This window comes from Panthera leo, chromosome B4, assembly GCF_018350215.1.
Source record: "Panthera leo isolate Ple1 chromosome B4, P.leo_Ple1_pat1.1, whole genome shotgun sequence".
NCBI lineage: Eukaryota > Metazoa > Chordata > Mammalia > Carnivora > Felidae > Panthera > Panthera leo.
This window is the reverse complement of record NC_056685.1, coordinates 22387859-22412893: the sequence shown is the minus strand read 5'-3', so window position 1 is coordinate 22412893 and position 25035 is coordinate 22387859. Positions and strand designations below refer to the sequence as shown.

Here is a 25035-nt window from a genome sequence, read left to right as displayed (position 1 = left end):
CTCAGACACTTAACTGATGGAGGGAGCCACCCTTGTGCCCCAGGCCTTACTGACTTTCGACTGGACTGTTCTAGCTGCTGCCAATATGGTTTCCCTGACACCAATGTTTCCCCCTCCAACAGTCCTGCACATGATCACCAGAGGGACCTTTCTGAAACACAGCTCTGCATCCTTTGCTGTGTTTCCTTGATCAAAAAACTTTGCTGCATCCTTGATCAAAAAACGTCAGTGACCTCCTCATCAGGCTGGTCAAATGGGAAGACACTTGAGAATCTCCCCTGGGTAAAATGCACATTCTTACGCTCCATCCAGAGAGGTTCTGGAGCTGGGGTTGGACCTAGGAGCTGCCAGGAAAATCCAGGAATCTAGGTTTCTGTCACATGATCCTCCAATCTCGGTAAACACAGTCCCCGCACACACGGAGCAGGCAGGCAGGGCGGGAATGTGGTGTAAGATACGGGCAGGCATCATGCAAGGGGGAATGGCGTTACCAGACATGAGACATGGTCTAGTATCTTGCATCATCTCCGCCAACGTGGTCGGCCCCCAGTTTTCCAAGGACACCTTGCACCTTCCTGGTCCTGAGTCTTGCTGGCTCACAGGGTTGCTCTGCCTGGGAACTCCCCATCCCTCGCCCCGCTTTCACTGATGGAACCCCGCCTGACCTCCAGGCCAGCCTGGTTCGGTTTAACAAACCCTTTGTGAGACCCCGCTAAACACACGGCGCTGCCCTGGGTCTGGGGCCACAAGACAAAGAACTTATTTCAGGTTGTCTTCTTGATCCCTGGGGCCCGAAGCAATCTCTCCTTTGCGTAGGGTCACCTGGCACAGGTGAGCCACCTGTTTTGGGCTATACACATACTCATATACTCTGCTTTGCCGGACCGGAGCTCCTCAAATGCCCTGTGCACATCTTCTCCAGGTGCAGCCAGCCCACAGATGAAGTGCTCTCCTGATAGGCTCCCCATGCCCCTTCCTAGCTCACTCCTGTGCTGGGCTGCTGGGGGTAGTACTGAGATTAAGTACTTTTTCTAGAGCAAAAGCAAGACTTAGCTGACTGATAAACACAATTCTTAAAAGAAGGAAATTTACTTTTTCGTGATTTAATTGGAAAACAAAATATTCTTAAAAGGCTACACGTTTTTAAAGAAGTTTTCAAGAAGAATCTTTTAACATCTAGATGTAGACAACTGGGCCATCACAAAAACATTTCAGACAAATAATAGCCTTATCACCTCACGGTGGGTGATTAATGGTCTACAAATGAATGAACTACATAAAATATTAGAAGCTATTTTGAGATGTTGGTGAACAGTGGTCAAATTCTTTTTTTTTTTTTTTTTTTTTGGAAAATTATAACTCTAATTGATTTTTTCCCCCCTCTGGACTGCTACTGAGAGGGACATTCTTATTTTAATTAGACACGCTGGGTGGGCATCTGGGGTGACACAGGCTCAAATATCAAACAGTTGATGGAAAATAACACTTTCCATCATGGAGACTTCCGGTCCTTCTGCCCATGAGAAGAACGTGAAAGTTGCTTCTTTCTAGTCCCAATTTGGGAGATTTAAGAGAATTAACAATGCTAGGAGAATCCAGAAAAATTACTACTCATTACACTAGAAGGTGAAATCATTCTATGATAAATCTTCATTGCATAACAAAACATAGATTACCATAAAAGATGTGCCCACCCCAGTGACTGGGGAGTAATAAAAGTGCTCATTTCAATAGTGGGACTTGATAGATGCTTTCAATAAGAACCTCATAGAAGACTGATAACATTCAAGGAGGCATCTTTCATTCCTGGATCAGACATACTGTACACTTAAATTCTTCTTTTGTGCTTTTAACTACAGTTGAATAATAGGAAGATAATTTTAACACCATTATTTTGGCTATTAGTTTTCATTTACTGAGATTAAATGCAGACTTCCCATTTATCATTGGGTTTTGCCATTTGCTTCCTCTCATTTTCTCTGTTGCCGAGCCCTACAAAGGAGCGCGGTGCTCCAGCTGTTAATGAGACAAGCGCAGTTGAACTTCCTGGGGTCTGGACAGAGGGGCGCTAAGTGTCCAAGGACACCCAGAACCAGCAGAACCCTAACTTGTACACAGTAGGTGCTCAATAAAGAAAGAGGGAGGGGCGCCTGGGTGGCTCAGTGGGTTAAGCGTCCGACTCTTGGTTTCGGCTCAGGTCATGATCTCACGCTTTGGGAGTTCGAGCCCTGTTTTGGGCTCAGTGCTGTTGGTGCGGAGCCTGCTTGAGATTCTCTCTCTCTCTCTCTCTCTCTCTCTCTCTCTTTTCCCGCCCTCCCGCCCCCTTGCTCTCTCCTTCTCTCTCTCTCTCTCTCTCTCTCAAGATAAATAAACTTTAAAAAAAGTTAAAAGAGAGAGAGGGAGAGAACACCATCTAGGAAGGGGCTTCTCGTTGGCAAGGACAGTGTCCTTTTCGGGTCCAACGGGTGACTGGCACTCACCACAGCTTTTTGACGATCTTCTCCTCTTCGTGCAGGTATTTCTGTCTCTCTTGTTCCACGAGGACGCGCTGTCGCTGCACAGGGTCCTCCAGCCTCTTCATGGTTTCGATCACTTTGCCGCTGATTTCCAGCTCCGCCTTCTTCATCATTGCCCTCAGCAGCTCCTGGTTCTGCAGCTGTTGAACAAAAGAAATCAACTTCAGTTGGTGCTGCCTGACTGACATCGTGGCGACTGACTGCCTGACGGTCTTCAGAAGCCGGCTGGGGTAAACAGCCCTGCAGCTGAATATTTATTTCAGTGAGAAAGGGAAGGAAGCAGAGATTGTATATAATATTGCTACTTCAGCCAACATCTGAGGTTTACTGCCAACTGCTAACCAGACTTTCACGTCTGTGTCTGCAAAAAATAGGACACTTACTCCGGTCAGTGCAGCATGGACAACAGGCATAAACTCTCACTGACATGTTTTTTACAGGGAGCAGCTGAGAGCACTAGCTTTGGAGTCAAGCACCTTTTTTTTTTTTTTTTTTTTTTGCTGGTTGTGTAGCTCTGAAGATGCACCTGGGCTTTGCAAGCCCCAAATTGAAACACGGAACTGAGCGTGTGATGATGCAGAACCCAGTGACCCAACCCACGCTCCTTCCTTGAACTCACGTGATCTTGGAAACATCACTTTCTCTTTCTCTGTGCAAGACTTCAGCTGCAAGAGTGGAACGTTTAGGAATATGGCTTACGGTGTTAGGAGAATATCTGTAAAGTTAGGAGAAGTGGTCTGTGCACCAAAATATTCCTTCCTGCCTACTGCAGCCTCCTTCCATCATGGTGCCCAAAATACCCGTATTAGTTGGCCTTTTAGATCTCAGAGGCTTTTTTAAAAACTTTGACCCCCTTCACCCATTTCTCACACTCTCCCCCTCTGGAAACCACCAATCTGTTCTCTGTATCCACGAGGCTTTTTTTTTTATTATTATTATTCCGCATATAAGAGAGATCATATGACATTTGTCTTTCTCTGACTCATTTCGCTTAGCATTGTGCCCTCAAGGTCTATCCATATTGGCACAAATGGCAAGATTTCATTCTTTTCTATGGCTGAGTAATAGTCCATTGTATATAAACACCTAATTTTTTTAATTTTTATTTATTATTGAAGTATGGTTGGCATACAATGTTATATTAGTTTCGGGGGTACAACACAGTGATTCAACAATTCTATACGTTACTCAATGCTCAACAAGCGTAGTCACCATATAATATTACAATATTGACCATCCATTGGTGGACACTTTTGTTTCCATCTTTTGGCTATTGTAAACAGTACAGCAATAAACATGGGAGCGCATGTATCTTTTTGAGTTACTGTTTTTGTTCCCCTTAGATAAATACCCAGAAGTGGAACTGCTGGATTACATGGTAGTTCTATTTTTATTTTTAGAGGAACTTCCGTATTGTTTTCCGGAGTGGCCGCGCCAATTCACGTTCCACCAACAGTGTACGAGGGCTCCTTTTTCTCCACATCCTCGCCAACACTTTTCATTTCTCGTCTTTTTGGTACTAGCCATTCTGATGGGTGCGAGGTGATATCTCATTGTGGTTTTCATTTGCATTTCCCTGATGATTAATAAAGTTGGGTATAATTTTCACGTACCTGTTGGTCATGCTCATATCTTCTTTGGAAAATTATCTATTTTCAAATCTGCCCATATTTAAAAATTGGGTTGTTTGGGGTTTGGTTGATTTTTTCTTTGTATTGAAGTATACGTACTCTGGATATTAACGTTTTATCAAATATATGATTTGCAAATATTTTGTCCCATTCGGTAGGTTGCCTTTTCACTTTGTTGATGGTCTCCTTTGCTGTGCAGAAGCTGTTTACTTTGACGTAGTCCTACTTGTTTATTTTCTCTTTTGTTGCTTTTACTTTTGGTGTTAGCTTTAAAAATTCATGGCCAAGACCTCTGTCAAGGAGCTTACCGCCTATGTTTTCTTTCTAGGAGTTTCATGGCTTTAGGTCTTACATTCCAGTCTTAAATCCATTTTAGAGTTAACTTCTGTGTTTGGTGAGAGATGGTGGTCCAGTGTCAGTCTTTTGCATGAGGCATCCAGTGTTCCCAGCACCATTTATTGATGAGACCTTTCTTCCCTCATTGTATATCCTTGGCTCCTTTATCATAAATAAATTAATTGACCATATATGAATGGAATCATACTTCTGGGCTTTCTATTCTGTTCTATTGATCTACGTGTCTGTTTTTATGCCAGTACCATACTATGTTGATTATTATACCTCTGCCTTATGTTTTGAAATCAGGGAGTGTGTTGCCTCTAGATTTCTTCTTTTTCAAGACTGCTTTGCACTGTTCAGAGCCTTTTGTGGTTCCACTTTGGATCGAACCCCAAACTCTGGCTACCGTGAGACTTTGGCATGTTCCTTAGACTCACTTGGTCTCCAATTCCTTATCTTCAAGGATGAGGATTCATTTCCTCTAGCAGTGCTAGTCTGAGGATTACATGAGCTACTGCTTGGTATCAAACAGGTGATCAAGAAATGTTGATTTAGCCATGGACTATTTCAGTGTATTAGTTAAAAGAGAATCTATGTTTGGGGAACCTGGGTGACTCAGCTGGTTGGGTGTCTGACTCTTGATTTCAGCTCAGGTCATGATCCCACAGTTCGTGGGTTCAAACCCCGCAGTGGGATTTGCAGGCTAACACACAGCCTGCTTGGGATTCTCCCTCCTCTGCTCTCTTAAAACAAATAAAGAAACTTAAAAAAAGAGAGAATCTGTGTCCCTCTTGTTTACACAGGTCCATGTGTACCGAATGCCATGTAATCACAGACCATGAAAACATAATACTTGATGTTGGTGATTGCAACAACAATGATCCCAGAGGAGCTCAAGGTTCTTGGCAATTTGTTATTTTCCCTGGGTTTTATGTGGGCTGCTTGCACACATCCTGCCACGACATCCACATAACTTTCCATATACTTTCCAGAGCACTCTTGTTCCTTACCCCGGAGAGCAGAAGATGTGTGGTTTGCATCTGGCTTCAGAAGAATGTAGTCAAACGCTTGATTCCTGTTTCCAAGTCCTGTATTAAGTGTTTCTCTGGGGCAGGAGAGTTTGCTAATAGCACATCCATCAAGCGAATTCGTTCAACCAGCCTCAGAGACAGAAGTTACATGATACCTATAGTATCATACCTAAAGGTTCCCTGAAATTTCCATTAGCTGTTTGTTTTCTGCTGTCATGGGCTGTAGCACAACCACTGTATGTGACCTCATGAGAATGATGCCTTTGTCAATTGTCCGCGATTTGTGCAAACGCCATCTGACCGTGTGGCCCTCAACTCAAACCTTCACGGTGTCTTCTATTTTTGTTGAATAAAGATAAAACATTTCAACACAAGCAGCAAGCAGGGCCACCGTCACGTTCCAACATCAGCTCTGTACTGATTACCTGCCCATCCAGCAAGACACTGCCTGGGTTCCATTTCTAGTTTTACCACGTGGTAGCCATGTGACCGTGAGCAAATTATTCATTGGTGTCTATCCATAAAAGGGGCAATAATCGTTCTTATCTCATGGGCTGGTAATGGAGATTCAGTGAGGGAATAAAGTGCTTACAACAATGTCTGGCACAAACCAGGCCCTGGGGGTGGGGCCTGCAGTTTTGTCTGGAAGGGAAGCAAATAGAAACGTGCCACTCCTGGGTTACCTCCTCTGTATGACTCATAGTTATGCTCTCATGGCTTCTGCTAATAATGGCTTTTTCTTGTGGTCTTAAAAACAGTCAGTATGCTGCTAAAAGCCACCAGGTATGGAAACGATGCATCGAGGGCAACTTCCTCCCGTGTTCTCTGCAGCTACAGCTTTGCCCACAAGGCACAAGGAAGTCTCACCCTTTCCCACATCGCCAGTCTCCTCGCATGGCATGCAGCCGGCAGTCCCTGCTCCAGTCACACAAACATCCTTCCTTTCTGTTCTTCGACTGGCTAGGCTCCTTTCTGCCACAGGGACTTTGCACCTGCTGTTCCCTTCATGTGGTTAGTTTCTGCTCTTCACAGAGTCTCCAGGATACAGGGCCATTCACGGCAGGTACTTAATAAATACGGATAAACGCCTGGACTAAGCAGTAATGCTGTTAAGAACAAACAAAGGAGAATCCGAAATTCCTTCCTAGATTGTAGATATATGGGCTGACCCATGGGCTCAGATATGCGGTGGGCTCACCTCTCATGCCCCGACTTGCTCTGACTGCAGTGGTTGTTGAATATACACAGCAGCACTGCCAGCTATCAAAACGGGAGGTCAAATCCCATAGAGCTATTTCCTTTGAAGGGGTGGGGAGATGAGGGGTCACAGGGATGCAAGGGCCAAATAAGTGCATGACTAAATGTGTTGAAAAGTGACTGACACCTGGGTGCTACCCCCTGAGAGACTGTGATTTCATTGGTCTACCGGGTAGCCTGGGCACTGGGAATTCTTTCAACTCCTCAGACGATTCTGATGAGTCACTCAGAGTAAACATTATGGTCTAAGAGAAGGGCTCTTGAATGGATGGATCATGTCACAGCCCTCTGTACCTAACCCTCCCACCAGATCTCACAGACAAATTCCAAAACAAGTTATGGTCCTGTTAGCAGCAGATATTAACAGTGGCTATCAAACTGGAAATTATTACTGGGATGTTTAAAATTCTGAAAATTGAAATCTGGACGATGGGAAAAGTGGAGCTCTGAGAGGTTAAGTGACTTATTCAGGGTCACTCAGTCATTAAGGGCAGAATCATGGTGACAACCAAGTCTTCTGAATTCCACCTAGTCATTTTTCAACCACCCCAAGTTGCCCCTCTAACAAGGCAGGGACGTGTCTGTTTTATTTCCAGCCACCAAGCACAGTTTCTGGCACACAGTAGGTACCCGCCACATATTTGCTGCACAAATGAATTTCAATAGAACATTACTCAGAAGTGCAGACATATCAGAAGAATGTACATAATATTCAAGTTATTCAACTGGTAACATAGTCAGACTGCATTAAAATTATTCCCCTTGGAGAGGAGGTTTGCCCGGAGTTCCAGGTTATAGGATCCTCCTTCCAAAAGAGGGGCTTACCAGAGCCAGCTGGAGGGATTACAGAGGGAATTTTCCATAGTCCAATGCTAGGCAATGATAAGTTAATCATGAAGGAATAAGCATGTGCCCACGTTCTCCTTCCCCTTTCCGCTAGTCCCCCTGCCCTCCTGGACGGTGTTCTGGCCAGTGTCCCTAGGACACAGGACTCTCCTGTTCATCCCAGCAGTGTGTGAAGTGAGCAGAAGGCAGGATGTAGATCAGCATCTCTCTCTAAATGCTTCAAATAAATTAGTCGTTAGCAGTTCAAATCATTACAATGATACCTACCTTTCAATTAACTTAAAAAAACCCTCTATTATAGGTTGCAAGCAATAAAATATACCCATTTTAAGTGCACAGGTCAGTGAATTTTGACAAATGTATACACCAATGTAACCACCACTGAAAAGATAGCATTTTTTATCACGCTAGAAAACTCCTTCATGACCTTTTGCAATCAGTCACCCAAACCCCAGCCCAGAGAAACCACCAATCTGTTTTCTGTCCCTATAGATTAGTTTTTCTATTCTGCAGACACAGTATGTAATCTTCTGGGTGTGGCTTCTTCCCTTCTTCCCTTCACCCTTTCTGGGTGTTGTTGAGTGTTTTAATAGTTCATTTTTGTTTATGCTGAGTGGTATTCCATTGCGTAGATAAATCAATTGCATGGATTTATATTGTATATACTAACATTTTTATATGTTTACATATTGACTTGATTCTGGTGATTTTGCTTTAATTTACTTATTTCTGGTAGCAATTTTTGTAGTCTTTCTGATTCTATATATATACAATCATGTCATTTGTGAGTAGAGCCAATTTATTTTCCTATATGTATGCCTTTTCTTTCTTTTTCTAGCCTTATTGCACTGGTTAGGATCTTAAGTGCAGTACTCAACAGTAAGTGAGAACAGCCTTCTTGGCTCTTGTTTCTGATTTTATGGGAAATGTGTAGTGTTTCACCATCAACTATGTTTTCTGTAGGTTTTTCAGACGTCCTCTACCAAGTTAAGGAAGTGTCCTTGTACTAAAGTGCTGAATGTTTTTATCATCAGCATTGAATTTTATCACATGGTTTTTCTGTATTTATTGAAATGATATGGGTTTTCTCCTTTATTTCATAAATAAGGTCAAATACATTGATTTTTTTTTCATGTTAAAACAATCTTGCATTCTTGGGATGAAAACCAGGATAATATTCTCTTTATATACTGCTGGATTCAGTTGCTAATATTTTGTTTTGGATTTGTTACATACACTTTCATGAGGGATACTGGTTGATATTTTCTTTTCTTAAAATATCTTTGACTGGTTTTGCTTGTAGGGTAATGCCAGCTGGCTTCATAAAACCACTTGGGAAGTGTCCTCTATCTGATGAAGGAGTTGTTTTTTTTTTTTTTCAATACTGCAAAGATGTCATTTCATTGTTCCAGACTTAAGTTGTGTCTCTAATGAGAAGTAGGTGTTCATTCTTATTTATATTCCCCTATTATGTACGGTGTCTTTTTTCCCCCTCTGGTTGCATTTAGAAAAATTCTAGCCATTATTTCTTCTAATATTTTTCTCTTTTCCCTGGACCACTTAATATCGTTTCACAAATCATTAAGTTTTGGTTCATTTTCTTCAGTCTTTTTCTTTCTATACTTCAGTTTTAACAGTTTCTATTGCTATGTTTTCAAGTTGACTAATATTTTGTTTTTATACTAATAAATCTTCTGTTAAGTCCATTCACAGATATTGTGTTTTTCAGCCCTTGAAAGTTACACTTAGATTTTTAAAAGAATTTTGTTTCTTGTCTCATTGTGTTCATGTTTTTCTTTAAATCCTTGAGAATAATTATTATAGCTGTTTTAAAGTCCATGCTGCTGTTCTTGTTATTCCTGCCATTAGTGGTTGATTTCTATCAACTGAATTTTCTTAAGGTTATGGATCACATGTCTAGTAATTTTTGATTGAGTGCTAGGCAGGCAGTTTTGAATTTTGTTTTCCTTTACAGATGGAGTTTCTCTGGCAGATGGTTCAGTTACTTGTGGATCATTTTTGTTCTTTAGAGGCTTGCTTTTAAGCTTTGTTAGGGTGAATCTAGGGTAGCCTTTACTCTGGGACTAGTTTAGTCCTAAAACTGGAACATGGTTCTTCTCTGATCTCTATTGAATGCCCCAGGTGACCAATGAAACCTCTTTACTCTTGCTTGTCAAAGTATGAACATCTCCCAGCCCTGTATGAGCTCTGGGGATTTTTAATCTTAGAGCTTCCTACTTTGTTTTTGCCTGGCTAGGTGGTCTTTCACACTACACATACGTGGCTTATTATTCAATAACAGAGCACAGATTTATATAGTCTTTTCTCTGCAGAGCTTTCTCTTATTTGGTACTCAACTCCACAAATTCTAGCTGTTTCAGCTCTCTAAATTTTTATCTTATCTCCTCAATTACACTGTCAGTGCCCTGCTTGGTTTATTGCTTTCCACATCATGATCTGAAAAGTGCCGCAGGCAGAAAGCTGAATTTCACTTCTTTGCTTTCATACTCCTAAGGATTACAATCTGTTGTAATGTAATGCCTGGAAAAGGTTGTTTCACTTTTTTTTTCCTCCAGTTTTCTAGTTGTCAACAGTGGGAAGGCAAGTACAGTTACAGTTACCCCTCATTCTGGAAGCATAAATTTATTGTTAGGGCACCTGGGTGGCTCAGTCGGTTGAATGACTGACTTCGGCTCAGGTCATGATCTCATGGTTTGTGAGTTCGAGCCCTGCGTCGGGCTCTGTGCTGACAGCCCAGAGCCTGGAGCCTGCTTCTGATTCTCTGTCTCCCTCCCTCTGTCTCCCTCTCTGTCTGCCCCTCCCCCACTCATGCTCTGTCTCTGTCTCAGAAATAAACATTAAAAAATTAAAAAAAAAAAAGAAACATAAATTTATTGTAAATGCTATGCCTTAGGAATAATGTTCTTGGCCATTAAATATTTAATTAAACCAAATAAGCTGTCCCTATCAACATCAAGAAACTAGGAAACTACCTGAAACTAATTTCACCCACTTCTAATTGGACAATGTGCCTCACATACTCAACCTTGATTTCTTAGGCAAAACCTAGGACTATCAGTCTAGTCCACACCGTCATATAGTGGAACTGACTTCCTGTTCAGCAGTGACACTGAACAGTGGTTGTACCACAAATCAGGAAGTTTCATGATGATAGCCAGACTCCAGAATGACTCCTGGCTACCTGGTTAATTAAGTTCCCCAGGCTGTAGGGAACGACATGTAAGATGCCTGGTGACAACCACATGTTACCTGGGAGATGACTCCCCACCTTAGACAGCCTCCATGTGACAGTCTACCTAGGGCTTGGTGCATTGCATGGCAGCCTACTCATCAAACCCTGAACTATTTCCATTTATTATTTCTGCCCAATGGGTAAAAATAGATCTGCTCACATGGACCAAACTGTAGTGTGCTTTTCTCAGGGATATACATTCCCATGATCATTTTTTGGATGATAAATGAGACTCTCACACATTTCTATGAGGCACTATCTTATTTAAAAAGCCACCTTAAGATAACACTATTGAATTATATCATTTCAAATACAAGGTCTCTGTGTACTGCCATGTTTCTTTTTTGTGTTGGTATTTTACCTCCTTCCTCTCTTAGGAGAGCACAGTAAATTCTCAGTAGTCTTAAAAATGGAACACTACGTTCAGAACCAGCCCACTTTTTAGAAATTTATCAGGAGGCAGAAAAAGGAAATAGGAACCAAGGAGGGGAAAAAAACTGTGAGAATTAGACAAGTAAGACGTATTCATTCTCTCTTTAGGCCAAGTCCCATCTGGGCCTTACAGAACTTGTACCATATCTTCCAGAAGTTTCCCTCTCCCCTCAGCCCACAGAGAGGGACAGAATTGCAGTCACTTCAGTGGATATGGGATTGCCTTGGGAAAATCCAAGTACTGTGGCATTTTTGAAGAAAGATGTAGCTCATCACTTAGGAAAAGTAAGCTTTTTCTAAATCACACCAGAAGAGGTAATGGATAAAGATAGTCTTTTGAAGGAAACATTTGTTAGGTATAAGGCCATCTATCTGTTTCTATTATTGGCAGCTAATTGCTGACCCGACTATTACCTTGGAAAGTTCCTTATGGCTCTTGTATCAACTGTAACTAAGTAGGGAACACGTTCTATTAGCCACGGGAATGAGGTGCGTTGTTAGAAGCCAGGGCTTTGAAGTCATTGGGTGTTTTTCACACATACAGGGTGGTGGGTACCCCATGTGTTTCTGCTTCACTCTTGTGATAGCTGACTGAGATCACAACATTTCCAAGAAGCATCTCAATGGACTGAGCATTCATAATACCCAAGAGCAATAGTTCTTACCCTGGAGCATTCTAGAGTCACCAGTGCCTGGCCCCTGGTTCACATCAATGAAGTCAGACTCTGGCAGTGGTCCTTAGGGTATTAATGTTTTTGTTAAAGGCCTCAGGTGATTCTAATAAGTAGCCAGGATTAAGAACCATTCTCTTAGACCAATAATTCATGTGAAGTTGGAGAGCAGAGAATTATATGAATAGAGAGCAGAGAATTATATGAATAGAGCTTTAGTGGTTTTCTTCATCTTCTGCTTAGGCTCCTTTTGCCTCCCTTGACATTCTTTTTGCCCTACTTAAATCTACCCATCCCACTGTGTCCTCATCAAATTTCTATTCCTGAGAATAATCCATCAATTCTGAAAATAAAACGCTCAAATAGGATATGCTCTACCGTCTAGGATTTTCCAGTGATTTAATTATCTAATTACTGGAGCCGGCTGCCAAGCACAAAAGATTTCATTCAGTTTCACTATTTTATAACACAGTTCAAAGAACATTTGAATTTCTAATTTAATTTTTGTTCTTTCGAGACTCTTCTGCAGAGTTTCGTATATCTCTAATGATAGTTCCATTATTGGACTTATAATCACTTTGGGGTTACACTTCTTTTTTAGTGTATAATACATATGCCAAAGGAGAATTGGTGCTGAGATAGCTTAATTATTCTAAGCTGTTTTTGTCTTAAAGAGACTCCCCTGACTGAAAAGACAGAGGCTTGACAGGGAAGAAAGCTGACAGGGACACAGGAAACACAAAGATGACATAGAAACAACAGCCGTCAGGTTAGGTAACAAAGTGTTTAGCCTTCCCTATGCGTCTGCTCCTTAGAACTGCACAAACTTCAAAGCTCAAGAGCATGTCGGCTCCTTGTTCTTTATACCCCCGGAAGCCAGAAAAGCTGAGCAATTCTGGGGCAATAAAGGAACTTGCATGGTTAAGATAGCATTCCCAGACCTTGACCGAAGAGTTGCATTGTTTGAGGAGCTATGATTCCAAAACTCAGCAGCCACAGTTCAAGGTCTGCAAGGAGTGGCGGGTTGTGGGCAACTACCCCGACCCCCACAGCCAGCCAGGAAACCAAACAATGCCAACCGTCACCGGGGTGATGCTACAGCCACACTCATCAGCCTCCATATCAAATGTGCCACACTTCCGAGGTACTTATGCTAAAGCAATTCCCCCTCCTCCCCCATACCAACAAATGCTCACTTTGGAACACAGTAGGTACCACCATACAAACAATATTTAGGAATTTTTTTGCCCCGAGGGTCTAGGAAGGAGCGATCATTTCCAAATGGCCAGAAGGTGGCGCTCACAGGCAGACGCAGCGTGAGAAGGGGCTTTACCCTCCCCAAACCCCAGGTAATATTAACCTGGGACACAGCAGACCCATTCTGGCCTGCACATTTGTCATTCGACCTGCAGGGTACTAAATAATTGGTTTTTAATTACTTTCCAACACTTTTAGAATGAATACGAATAAATCATACGAAACCTGTGTTTCCAGAGAGAACACTGGACTCTAATTCTGTCAGGTTAAGAGCTGGCTGGAGCTGAGTGGTGACTGACCTTGAGAAGGCCAACTTGCCGTTGTCCCTCCTCCATTTCACTTGTTAAGTTACTGCCTGGACACTGTAGGCAGTGGACTTTGCCACCTGGCACACACCCTCAGCCCAAACCATGCACTCCACCACCACGAAGTGTATTTAAAATTGCAAAGTGAGGCGAAGTTGACGCAGAGGATAAGGAACGTCACGGGTGACGTGACTCAGAAGAGCACTGAAATGACTTCGCCTGGGATGTCTAAAGTATCTGGGACATTGCCTGGGAGACAGAGTAGCCTCTGGAGACCCGAGCACTGAGCAGTGTGGTCTGTTCTGACAGCCCTCACCGTCCAAGGTGGGGCCCCCGGGCAGGGCTCTCAAGGCAGCTGCCTTTCTGTTTGTTCCTCGTAGATAGAGGGCGAGAGGAAGTCGCCACCTTAGCTTTAATTAGGTGGTGAAAAATGTAGGGCTCAGGCCACGAGTGAGCTGAAGAGAGACACAATCTGGGGCGTTGAAGCCCTTTCACGTTGCAACTCCCTTACCAGCCCAGGAAGTTCTGTCCCCCTGGCTACTGACGATGCCATGCTCCCTGTGGCTGCTCAAGGTTTCCCAGTGGGTTGACTTCTACCAAGGTTTAAATGAGCTTCTTGAAGTCAGGGAAGATGCCTGGGTACTAAGTCAGCACTATACCTGCGATGATTAACCCATCACAAAGGTAGGGGCATGAGGCAGACACGTGAACCATCTCACAGAGATCTCCCAAAGCGATCTCATAAAGAAATGCCCAGCCCCAGCCCCTGATACCCGGAACCACCAGATACGCTATTCTGCTTCAATGGATCGATGGGACCCATTCACCAAGATTAGTGACACAAAGGGTGGTTTTCCCTCTCTGCTGATTCCCAGGCGGTTCATATATTCCCGAACAATGGAAAAAGGGAAGGAAAATATTACGGAACACACAATCCAAATAAAATGCAAATGTTTTCCTCAACAAATCTTCCACGAGGGCTTCTTTTCCTTACGAATTCATCTTCTAGTCTAAACTCGTATTTCTAAAGACACCATAGTCGCTTGCAAAAAAAGCTTAGCTTTGTGCATACTCGTTGAAGAGAAGCCAGGAGCCGAAACCCTGCAAGCAGTAAGTCTTAACTGGCTATTACAATGCTCCACAGGCTCCTCTTTCTAGCCCTCCTCCAAAAAACAGATGTTTAATGATTTTTTCATGTGTAAAAGCATGCGTAGCTTCAAGAAGTGGTTATAGATTGACTCGAGTTGTGATGAAAGGCTCTAGACCAAGACGACGTGTTCAAGAGAGGAAACCGTGCCTTTAGGGTGCTACTCTTTATGTTTTCAGTTAGCCCTTAGGAGGGAAGGGTAGAGAGAGCCCCGGGAAGGTGCTGAGTGGCTAGGGTTGTTGGAGGTGAACAGGGAGGAGAAAGCGGATTCTGGGGAACTAGGACAGAAGACGTTGTCCACAAGGAACTCATTCAGTACCTGAAGCTGTCGTATCTGTTGGAGCTGGAGCTTGAGTTCGGCCACACTCCGCCTCATGTCAAGCAGGCTCATGTGCATGGCCGAGGTGCCGGCAGGCAGGGGCTGGCTGGCCGGCCCTGAGGACTCCAGTGCGCTGACAGTCTTTCCCCCAGAAACATGGAGTGCTCCTAGGAGAAAAGAGTAGCCAAGAACCTAAGCATCCCAGAAAGGAAAGTCTAAATCCCATCCCAATACAGATTACTGGTAAGTCCTTCATTAGGAACAAAAATTTTTTAAGTTAGGTTGGTCCTCTAAATGGGGAAAAAAAGGAATTGGGTTTAAAATTATGAAACATTCATGCATTATTATAGTATGTGGTCTGTAAATGTCACATCCTAGAAGGCAGATCATAGGACAGTAGGTATAATATAATGCCACACTAAGGAAGCTAGCTAGCTGTCTGTCTATCTTTTGTGTGTCTGTCTGTCTATCTATCTTCTTTAAATACACAGGTTTGCACAGAGCAAAGATTAGCTGTATATATAACAAAGTGTTAACATTCTCTCCAGCTAGTAGTATTCCATGAGTTATATATTTTTTTATATTACTACTTTTTGTAGTTTTAAATCTGCATAGTGAGTATGTGGATTTTTACAACAAAAATATAAATTTTTAAGTTTTTTTTAAACATTTATTCATTTTTGAGAGACAGAGAGAGACAGAGCATGAGCGGGGGAGGGGCAGAGAGAGAGGGAGAATCGGAAGCAGGCTCCAGGCTCTGAGCTGTCAGCACAGAGCCCGACACGGGTCTTGAACTCATGAACCATGAGATCATGACCTGAGCCAAAGTCGGATGCTTAACTGACTGAACCACCCAGGTGCCCCCAGAAAAATAAGTTTTTCAATTCTGGGACCTAACACAATGCTTATATGACTACTTCCTGCAGGCAGATGTATCCTGAGAACAGGCACTTAGTTCGGGGCAGATTCAGCCAGTCACCAAGGGAAAAGTAAAAGGAACAGGATACTCTCATGGACCTCTTCAAGGTTTTCAGACCAAAAGAAGGACTCCTGCTCACATCTCCTTCAGTGAGAAAATCAGGTATGGTACAAAATTCTCTAGGAGAAGAATAAAATCAGGCAGCAGAAAGAAACTCTTCCTAAATAGTTTTCTAGCTGCCATAAACTTGTGCTCTGTGGGTCCAACTTAAACAAGCCTCGTGGATTTCGTAAGTCCATCCGGGAAGGGCCTGATTCGACAAAGTGTGCTTTAGAAAATGCCTCAAAAAGGATCCCAAGTACCACTGACAGGATCAGCAAGGTACGGGAATCAAAAGAAAGTGCTGTTGTATTTATAGGACAATGCAATTCTCTGGAATAGGCCTCCAGAGTAGACTCGGAATTCACATTACACACACGCACGCACACACCATCTTCTGGTTAGCTCTCTTTTCTGCAAAGGACAACGTGGAAGGTTGGCGATAGGCTGGGCAGGCCTTCGAGGACAGAATCCTGTTGTGCCTCTGCACAGTCTGAAATGGACGCAGCACAGGGGCCTCTCTTTCCATCTGAGCTCAGCAACCAAGGGATCCCTTCCCTCCCCAGCACACACAGCCCTGAAAGCCTCAGCGGGGCTGCTCCAGCGTCTAGAGGGCGTGCCAGTGAGTGAGGGAGGGCACAGCTGTCCTCTTGCTTGGTCTCAGCAATGCCAGTGAGAGCTGACGGCACACCAAGTTCCTCACCCCTAGAGGACCACTTTCCCAGCCCTCTCGTGGCCTTCTTGCGGAAGTCAGGATCACAGAACAGAAAGCATCATAGGGATTTCCAAAGGAACCCCAGCAAAGCAGACAAAGAGCTGGCCTTTGTACGAGCTAACTCCTATCATCACCGGTCGCGGCTCTGACCAACTTTTGTCTGTTCCCCCTCAAATCAAAATCGCCTCCAGAAGAGCAAAGTGTTTCAAAGAATATTCTCCCAGGGGCACCTGGATGGCTCAGTCCATTGAGCGTCCAACTCTTGCCCACACCATCGAGGTATTTCTCCAGTGAAAACCACACGGTGCCAGCTAGCTACCTCGCATGCGGCATTCAGAACTGCTCCGCTATTCTTCAGCCTGGGAAGGCACCCCTCCCTTCTACCTCCCCCTCTTCCCCTTACACACCGTGAGGACACCACAGCGCTCACGACCTCCTGCACGGAGGAAAAGCCGGAGACGACATACCATCTGTGAGAGTTGAATGCTGAACACTGGTTTTAAAAAGTTACCTCTCACCACCAAATGTCTTTATGGAATCTCCACTCATTTGTAAAATTCCTTCACCTCTAACCTAATCCACTAAATCTGGTTTCTAACTCCATCGTTCACTGAAATGGCCACCGGTCAGGGGTCACCCCAACAGATGCTGGGCTGACATGAGATCTCCTTGGCGTGATGCTGGGCTTTGTCACTCATTTACTTCTTTTTCAGTCAGTTTTAACTGTTCCTATCCCCTTTCTCCTTACCTTTCTGCTGCTGCATCTTGGTCACTGTCTTTTCTGATTTTTTCCTCAGCCAACCCTTTAAACCCTGGTATGTTTTCCTGGGACTGCTTCTCCTCTCCCTGGATCTATTTCCACCTGCAAATGTCTCCCACATCTTTGTCTCCAGCATCCAGTTATCTTCAGATGCACGTACCAATACCTTCCCATCGCTTCCGGACTTTTCCACAAGCAGGTCAAATTCATGATTTCTCTTCATCTTCTCTAGACCTCTGTCTCTGTAGGTCTAATTTTAGCCAGTGGCACTATTATCCTCCCAATTATTTAAACCACAGCCCTGGAAATCATTCTCAGTATCTACTTCCTAGTTGTGTGACCTCAGGTAGGGAACATGACCTCTTTCTCTCTCAGTTTCCTCATCTGTAAAATGGACAAATGGGTAAATTGTGTAGGATAATGGAGCCAACGCAGGTGAACTGCTTATTCCAGTGTTTGGTGCAGACAGAACCCCCCACTGCAGTTAGCTGTGATTATTATTTCTCTGAGAAGAGGGGGCAGGAGTCTCTGCCAGCCTCCCCTCCTCACTTGGAGGGTCAGCAAGTGGAAAGGCTGGGGGAGCAGGTGCCCTGAAATCTACGGATGGAGCTGCGATTGGCGGGTGGGAACTTGAATGTTAAGTGAGTCCCCTTTCAGACGAGAAGTGCACAGGATGTGTGCTCGCCACGCCCACACGGGAGGTGCTCGTACTCTGCTCCCAACAGGCCTGGACTGGTCAGGAGAATCAGGGTGCAGTCTGCAGACCTCACTCCTTTCCGTGCACTTCGCCCTTTCCAGGCAACGCCCACCCCCACCTTTCTCCTACCCAGCCTGCCCTTAGGTCATTCACTTCAGTCAAGTACTTTGTAATGTGAACCTTATTAATGCAAAGATGATGTGATTTTAATGTACCCTGTTGTGACAGAAAGAACACAGGTTTGGGAACTGGCAAGACCGGCCATGACTTCTACTAGCGAGCAGTGTGGCTCACATTTTCCTTAGAGGATTAGATGTGTTCAATGATATAACATACGATATAAAACATCTGGTATGTCCTTGAAATGGGAGGCTCCTTCTGTTCTCTTCTATCCACAGTAAACCAAATATTCCTAAAGTAACGGGAAATCTGGGTTTCGGTTTTTTGGTTTTTTTTTTTTTTTTTTACGTTTATTTATTTTTGAGACAGAGAGAGACAGAGCATGAACAGGGGAGGGGCAGCGAGAGAGGGAGACACAGAATCTGAATCGGGCTCCAGGCTCTGAGCTGTCAGCACAGAGCCCCATGCGGGGCTTGAACTCACAGACTGTGAGATCATGACCTGAGCCGAAGTTGGACGCTTAACCGACTGAGCCACCCAGGCGCCCCTGGGTTTCCGTTTTTTATTTACCCTCGGCCAAATGAGCTCCTTGACTTCTCTATAATTCCCTGGACTTGTCTACAGAAGAGGGATTATCCTTTTTTGTCTCGTAGCTTACTTCCTAGGATTCTGGAAGAATTGATATACTTTGCACCCCCGTACAAGGCTGCTATGGCCACGAGAGCCCCATGGACCACATCTAGCCCTGACACATTAGAACAAGAGACACCAAACCCAGCAGAGACTCGGGGAACAACGCGCGTGCAGTTGCCAGTGGCGCCATGGGCTGGCTCAGCCTTTCAGAGGAGAAAGCTGGCAGCATGTTGCCAGTGCTACTACAGCTCGTCCCTCTGGACTTATTGATTCCACTTTGGGAAACACATCTCAAGGAAGTTACACCTGGTCCTCTCCCCTGGTTCTAAAAGAGACAGGGACAAAAATTTTCAACACTAAGAAATGAAACAGCCTACGTATCTCTAAAGAGATTGGGGCACCTTCACACAAAAGAATGAGGTAAAACGACAGGTGGGACCGTGTGGCTGTGGGTCACATGTGGGGCCATACACTCAGTCTTCCCATCTGGAGCATGGGAATGACAACTGTGCCTATCCTGCGTAGATGTGTCAGGAGCTAATGAGTTCACGCATGAAAAGCACTCAGAACGGTGTGTGGCATAAAAGAAACACTCACTAAGTGTTTCCCATGATGAGCATGATGATGTCACCAAAAGTGAAAAGGGGTAAAGGGACAATGTAAAAGAGCACGTACGCATTGATTAGAACAATGGTGTCGGGTACTCATCATTTCTAAAATCGAATCCAGAGGAACGGAAGGTTGCAGTGTTCGGTAGGCAAACTTTGTTCTCCCCAGCTTCACTGAGACTTAATCGACACACAACATTGTGTACCTTTAGGATGTGTTGATTTGATATACTTATATATTACAATATGATTACTACCACAGTGTTAGCTAACACGCCCATCATGTCACATGATTTACCATCTCTTTTTTGCGGCAAGAACATTTAACATCTATTCTCTTGGCAACTTTCAAGGGTACAGTTGAGTACTGCGATCTGTAATCACAATGCTGGGCATCAGATCCCCAGAACGTGTTCATCTTCTAAATGGAAGTCTGTACTCTTGACCAACACCTCCCCGCTTCCCCCAACCTTCAGCCCCTGGTGACCACCATTCCGCTCTCTGTTTCTATGAGTTCACTAGGTTCTTTTCTTCCCCCTTTACATTCATAATTGGTGAGAAAATAAAAGAAGGAATGAATATCTCTCAAACAAACTGGCAATCGTTCTGAAGACAGGTTTAGCAATTTCTGCTAAATAATTCTCTGGCTGAAGCCAAGGCCACTGATTGATTTCTGAGTAAACCAACAAATCCCATGAGGATTGGAAATGCTGGACGCCCAACCCTCCTGGCTTTACAGCTCAACTGCCTGTAGTCAGCTAGGGCGGAACCAGGTCTAACAGTGGACTCAGCTGAAGTCCCAAGGTCTGTCCATTCTACCATGCTGCACGACACTCTGTGGCTTCCCCCAGTTAGGGGTTTCACCCAACTTGCCACATGCTTCCTGTGTAACTCACTAGCCAAACATGTCCCTGGTCATGATTTCTATTTCTAATCCAACACAAGGGAAGACCTCTTACTCTTGAAAGGAGGCCCGCTTTGAGCCTGTGGCAGAAGACGTACATTAAATATACCTGGATAGTAGGGGACTCCACTGGGCATATAATTGGAGCTTCTTTTGGGGGGATGCTGGCATTTAAAAAGCTGGCCTTGGTCCAAGCACACCTTCTCTCCCCACCTCTATCACTGGCTCCCTTCTTGTCCGTCCCCATTCTGCAGCTGGGCTGAGGTCCTTACTCATCGTAGAAGCTTCCAGTGGCTTCACTTTTTGCACTAAGAGTAATATGTAAATTCCTTACCACGGCATTTGCTCATGCCTCCCCTCCCCTCAATGGCTCTTCCTCTCCCCACTCACTCACCTGAGTCCCATTCATCCTTTGGGCCTCAGCTTATGTCACTTCCTCAGGGAAATGTCTTAGTCTAGGCTAGCTCTGTGGATGAAACACTCACCCTGCGCTTCTTCTTACCACTCAGAATTACTCGTCCTGTATCTGTTTCTCCCCCCGGCTTAGGAATTCAGGCAGGCAGCCCTGTCTGAATTATGCCCACTGTCTCTGCCCAGTGCCAGGCACATATATATTTGTGGGATGTATGGCCATATACGCGTGTAAATGAAAGAAGAATGAATGAATGAATGAATGAATGAATGAAGACGGAAAGGAGAGGACTGAAGGGCTTAGGCTATCTCCCCTCCCCTGAACGAATGACTCATCTGGAATTTCAGCGTTATGCAGGGAAGGTGTGGGGGGTCAGGCGTCATCCAGAAAGCCTCTGAAATCACACCAATTAGGCGACTTAGGGAAAGGTTAAATGCTCCGAAACAAGCCAGAGCTAACCAAAGGCAGCCTGCAGAGGCTCTGAGGGACACTTACCTGCACCATCTGTGTGGCTCTTATTGGCTGTGGATTTCATCATTTTCTCGCTGAATAAAAGAAAAAGAGAGTCAGCTATACGGTTTCCCAAATGCCCTTTTTCTCCCCCCCTTCCATTGACTATTCTAAGCAATCAGCAGCAGCTAGTGATGGTATTAAGCAATGTGTTTTAGCATCAGCGTCACTATCGGCCGGGATGGAAGAGGCTTCCCAGGTAGGCGTCTGACACTGCCGGTGGAATGCGGCTGAGGCACGCTCATGACTTTCGGATGAGGTGGATGTGGAGACGTGTGGATGGCGCTGGCAGGCACTGCACAGTGGTCCATGAAGCCACATGCACTCTGGGAAACCCACCTACCCTCCTTGGGCCAAAGTGTTACCTTCGACCAAGAATTACCGGAAGGAAAAACAAACAAACAAACACACAAACCACGATTCATAGAGATGTGCATATTTTCAGCCTTGAGATGATTACAAGGAAACGGATTTGAATGAAGGAATGATCTTAATGATTAAAGAGAAACAGATCGAATTATCTGTAATTGGTTTGCTTTTCTTCTTTTTACCTAGACGCATCTTTGCTATTACTCGTAATGGGCCCTTTAAAAAGCGCAGACTGAACAAGACCAGTTAAACTGGCAATCTGTTTCTCCATGGCTTGCATCCTCTCTCTGGAAAACAAGAGAATGGTTTGTTAAAGCTATATTGGCTTTCAGACTGGTTTGTCTGGGTGAATGATCACCTGAGGGTTATAAAACGTACCACCTAGGAGGCTGGCAAAGTTCACCCCATCCTGGCTCGGGGAATGTTGCAGAGCCGACAAAGCCCTGCTGAGTTCAAGAGTCGATGATCAGAGGTTAATATTAACCCAGTGATCTCACTGAGAAAACACCGGTCAGATGAGAACAGGCCTTCTGGAAAATCGAACAGCGCCTCCTTCGGAAAGGATTCTGTGTGCGCGTCGTGTTTTTGAGGCTCTCTGCCCTGCTTTCGCTATTTTCTCTCTGGCGCCAGCGGTGTCCCAGGCCAGCTGTGGCCTGGTGGCACAGACTTCCAAGCTGTCCTCGTCAGCTGGGAGGCTGCTGCCTGATTTTGGTGTCAATGACAGAGATGTTTGTGGAGAGTGGAGTGATACTTGTTTCATAGCCCAAAAGCAACGCACGTGAATGTCTTTTAAGGAAAAACATGATTGGGATCAATCTCTTGACTTGGGGGTAGGGGATGCTCAATGTAATGTCATAGGAACCTTAACCTGGGGCCTTTTACAGGATCAAGTAGGAAGACAAATATCCCTAACAGCTTCGGTCATCTTAAGACACAAATGAAGAATCCCCTACACAGTTATGTTCCCTACACAGACACCGCACGTTAGTGTTCGGGGCCCTTTCATGCTCCATCACAATTCATCGGGCCTTTGAAACAGGCTCACATTGTACCTCGGACAATGGCAGTTTTACAGAACGATTAGCATTGTTTTCAATACATTATACACATGTCACCACAACAAAGTAACCTCTACTGAGTAATGGGCAGCACAAATGTGAATTCAATTACCCTTATGTGGTAGCTTAAAACAATACAGGGAAGAGAGTCAAGAACAGTTTGAATAGTGTGGGCACCTCGCCTGCCAACATATCCCATCAGCAGATGTCAACTTGAGACAGAGAAGTGAACCCACTCTTCACTGTGGATCTCCACCCCACAGACCTCTGTAGTGTCAGCAACAGTGATTCCTGTGCTACAAATGGTATATGCGTACATCGTGGCTTTTAAACACAAGCCAACTTCTTTATCTGGTACCCAACGGAAAAAAATCACTGTGGTCTGTTCCTCCTCTAGAAAAAAATAATCGGTTAAGTTGGACTAATTGAGAGGTGATGTATCTGAATCTCAACGTTCATGGCAATCAAGAGGATTTTTAAGGGTCATTTTGCCTAGACACAACCTTTAGGCCTTGCATTTTGCCTTGGGAGTATAACCTTTAGTGCGATATGAATCACTGAAGTTAATTTCCCAATTACGAGTTTCTGACTTCACAATTTCATGCATTTTCTTTAGCTTAAAATGGATCGTTCTGTCCCAAGACCGAGTTTCTTGGATGTGAGTCATACAGTCTGAATAGTTACCAGTTCTGAACACGATAAGGAAAAAAAAAACCCAACTGACGTATTAATAATATGATCTCTTTGTTCTAATGGTATGGAGAGGAGAAATCTCAAATAGTCTGAGCCGAAATTCCATGGAATGGCTTTCCAGGTATTTCCAGGCAGAGTAGTGAAGACCAAACATCAAAGCTGCAGAACATTTTGAGTCTTACACCTGTGCTCTTGGCCTTGTCTCTGCCATAAGACAGAACGTGTGCCAAAGAGACAAGTTAGTAAGAAATTTCAGTCAAGAAATCAGGTTAGTAAATATCCAACGGAAATCCCAAGCTTATCAGACCCATACGGCAAAGAAAATATGGGTGGTGGTCGATCATGCTGCCTTCATGTGGGAGACACAGCCTTAGTCAAATGGGCTCGTGGGAAATGAATGACTCCCAGCAGCCCTGCTGAGCACTGGATGGAAGTCGTCCAGTGCCTCCATTCTTCCCACGGTAATGCTGGAGTCAAGCTCATGGCCCTAAGGGTGCAGGTGCATTCAGAACCACCTTGAGATATACTAGCTTATTCAATTCTAGGAAAATGCAAAGAATTCCTGGATTCCTTCCTTCCTTCTTTCCTTCCTTCCTCCCTCCCTCCCTTCCTTCCTTCCTCCCTCTCTCCTTTTTAAGTGGGATGACATTTTTAGAGTCTAGGCAGCTTTGGTTAAGGAGTGGCTTAAAACAGTCCGTGAAGCTGGAATGTGGGATAGGAAGGCGCAGTGACAACCTATCCAGACACGACGACAACAAAGTTAAGAAAGAGAAGAAAAAGGGGCTCCGTGGTGCTCAGTTGGTGAAGTGTCCAGGCTGTGATCTCGCGGTTTGTGAGTTCGAGCCCTACATCGGGCTCTGTGCTGACAGTTTAGAGCCTGGAGCCTGCTTTGGATTCTGTGCCTCCCTCTCTCTCTGCCCCTTTCCCACTCACGTTCTGTCTCTCTCTCTCTCAAAAATAAATAAATATTTAAAAAAAAAAAAAAAGAAAGAGGAGAAATGGCTAAGTCTATGACTGTAGGGAATAAAGGAGAATCTGACAGGCGGAAATAGCATAAGGGATTCTAACATCACCCAACCTGATTAGGGCCCAATCAGTGTTCTCTCTGATCATTGCTCTCTAGTCACCACTTTCATTACCCAGTTTAACAAAGGAGGGCAGCAGCACAAAACAGCAAGCAAAGCACCTGAATCATTCCAGGTTCAGAGCACTGCTCAGTCATCATCACGGGTAGAAGTGCAGAATGTTACAGCACAGGTTGGGTCCTCTCCACATGGGTGTCCATGGGGCTTCCTTCTTACACACCTTTGGCTTTTTCCTTGGCTCAGTGGGTACTTGGCTTCTCACTGGGCCCCCCCTGACAATGGTTTTAGGATACAGAGAAAGACAATACCTAACCAGCGCTCCATTCTTCTTTCCTCACGGAGACATGATGCGATTAAGTCAAAATCACAAAACTGCCTGGGGTAAGAGTTTGGGCACCGTGGAGCCCAGCCTCATACCCAGTCCTGGTACACACACACTTGGTTCTCCC

General features: G+C 44.4%; 1 protein-coding gene across 13 annotated transcripts in view; it reads right to left on the bottom strand.

The window, feature by feature from the left end:
• KIAA1217 (KIAA1217 ortholog) overlaps positions 1–25035 on the bottom strand; it is a 301399-nt gene that overhangs the window by 25815 nt on the left and 250549 nt on the right. For 8 of the 13 annotated variants that reach the window (XM_042945110.1, XM_042945119.1, XM_042945111.1 and 5 more), the window contains 4 exons: positions 21933–22037; positions 21367–21416; positions 15005–15171; positions 2481–2656 (listed from right to left, as the gene is read on the bottom strand). In XM_042945110.1, coding sequence (XP_042801044.1) covers positions 2481–2656; positions 15005–15171; positions 21367–21416; positions 21933–22037 — 498 coding nt within the window. The remainder of the gene's footprint in view (positions 1–2480; positions 2657–15004; positions 15172–21366; positions 21417–21932; positions 22038–25035) is intronic. The other 5 variants (XM_042945112.1, XM_042945118.1, XM_042945113.1 and 2 more) reach the window with 1 other exon arrangement.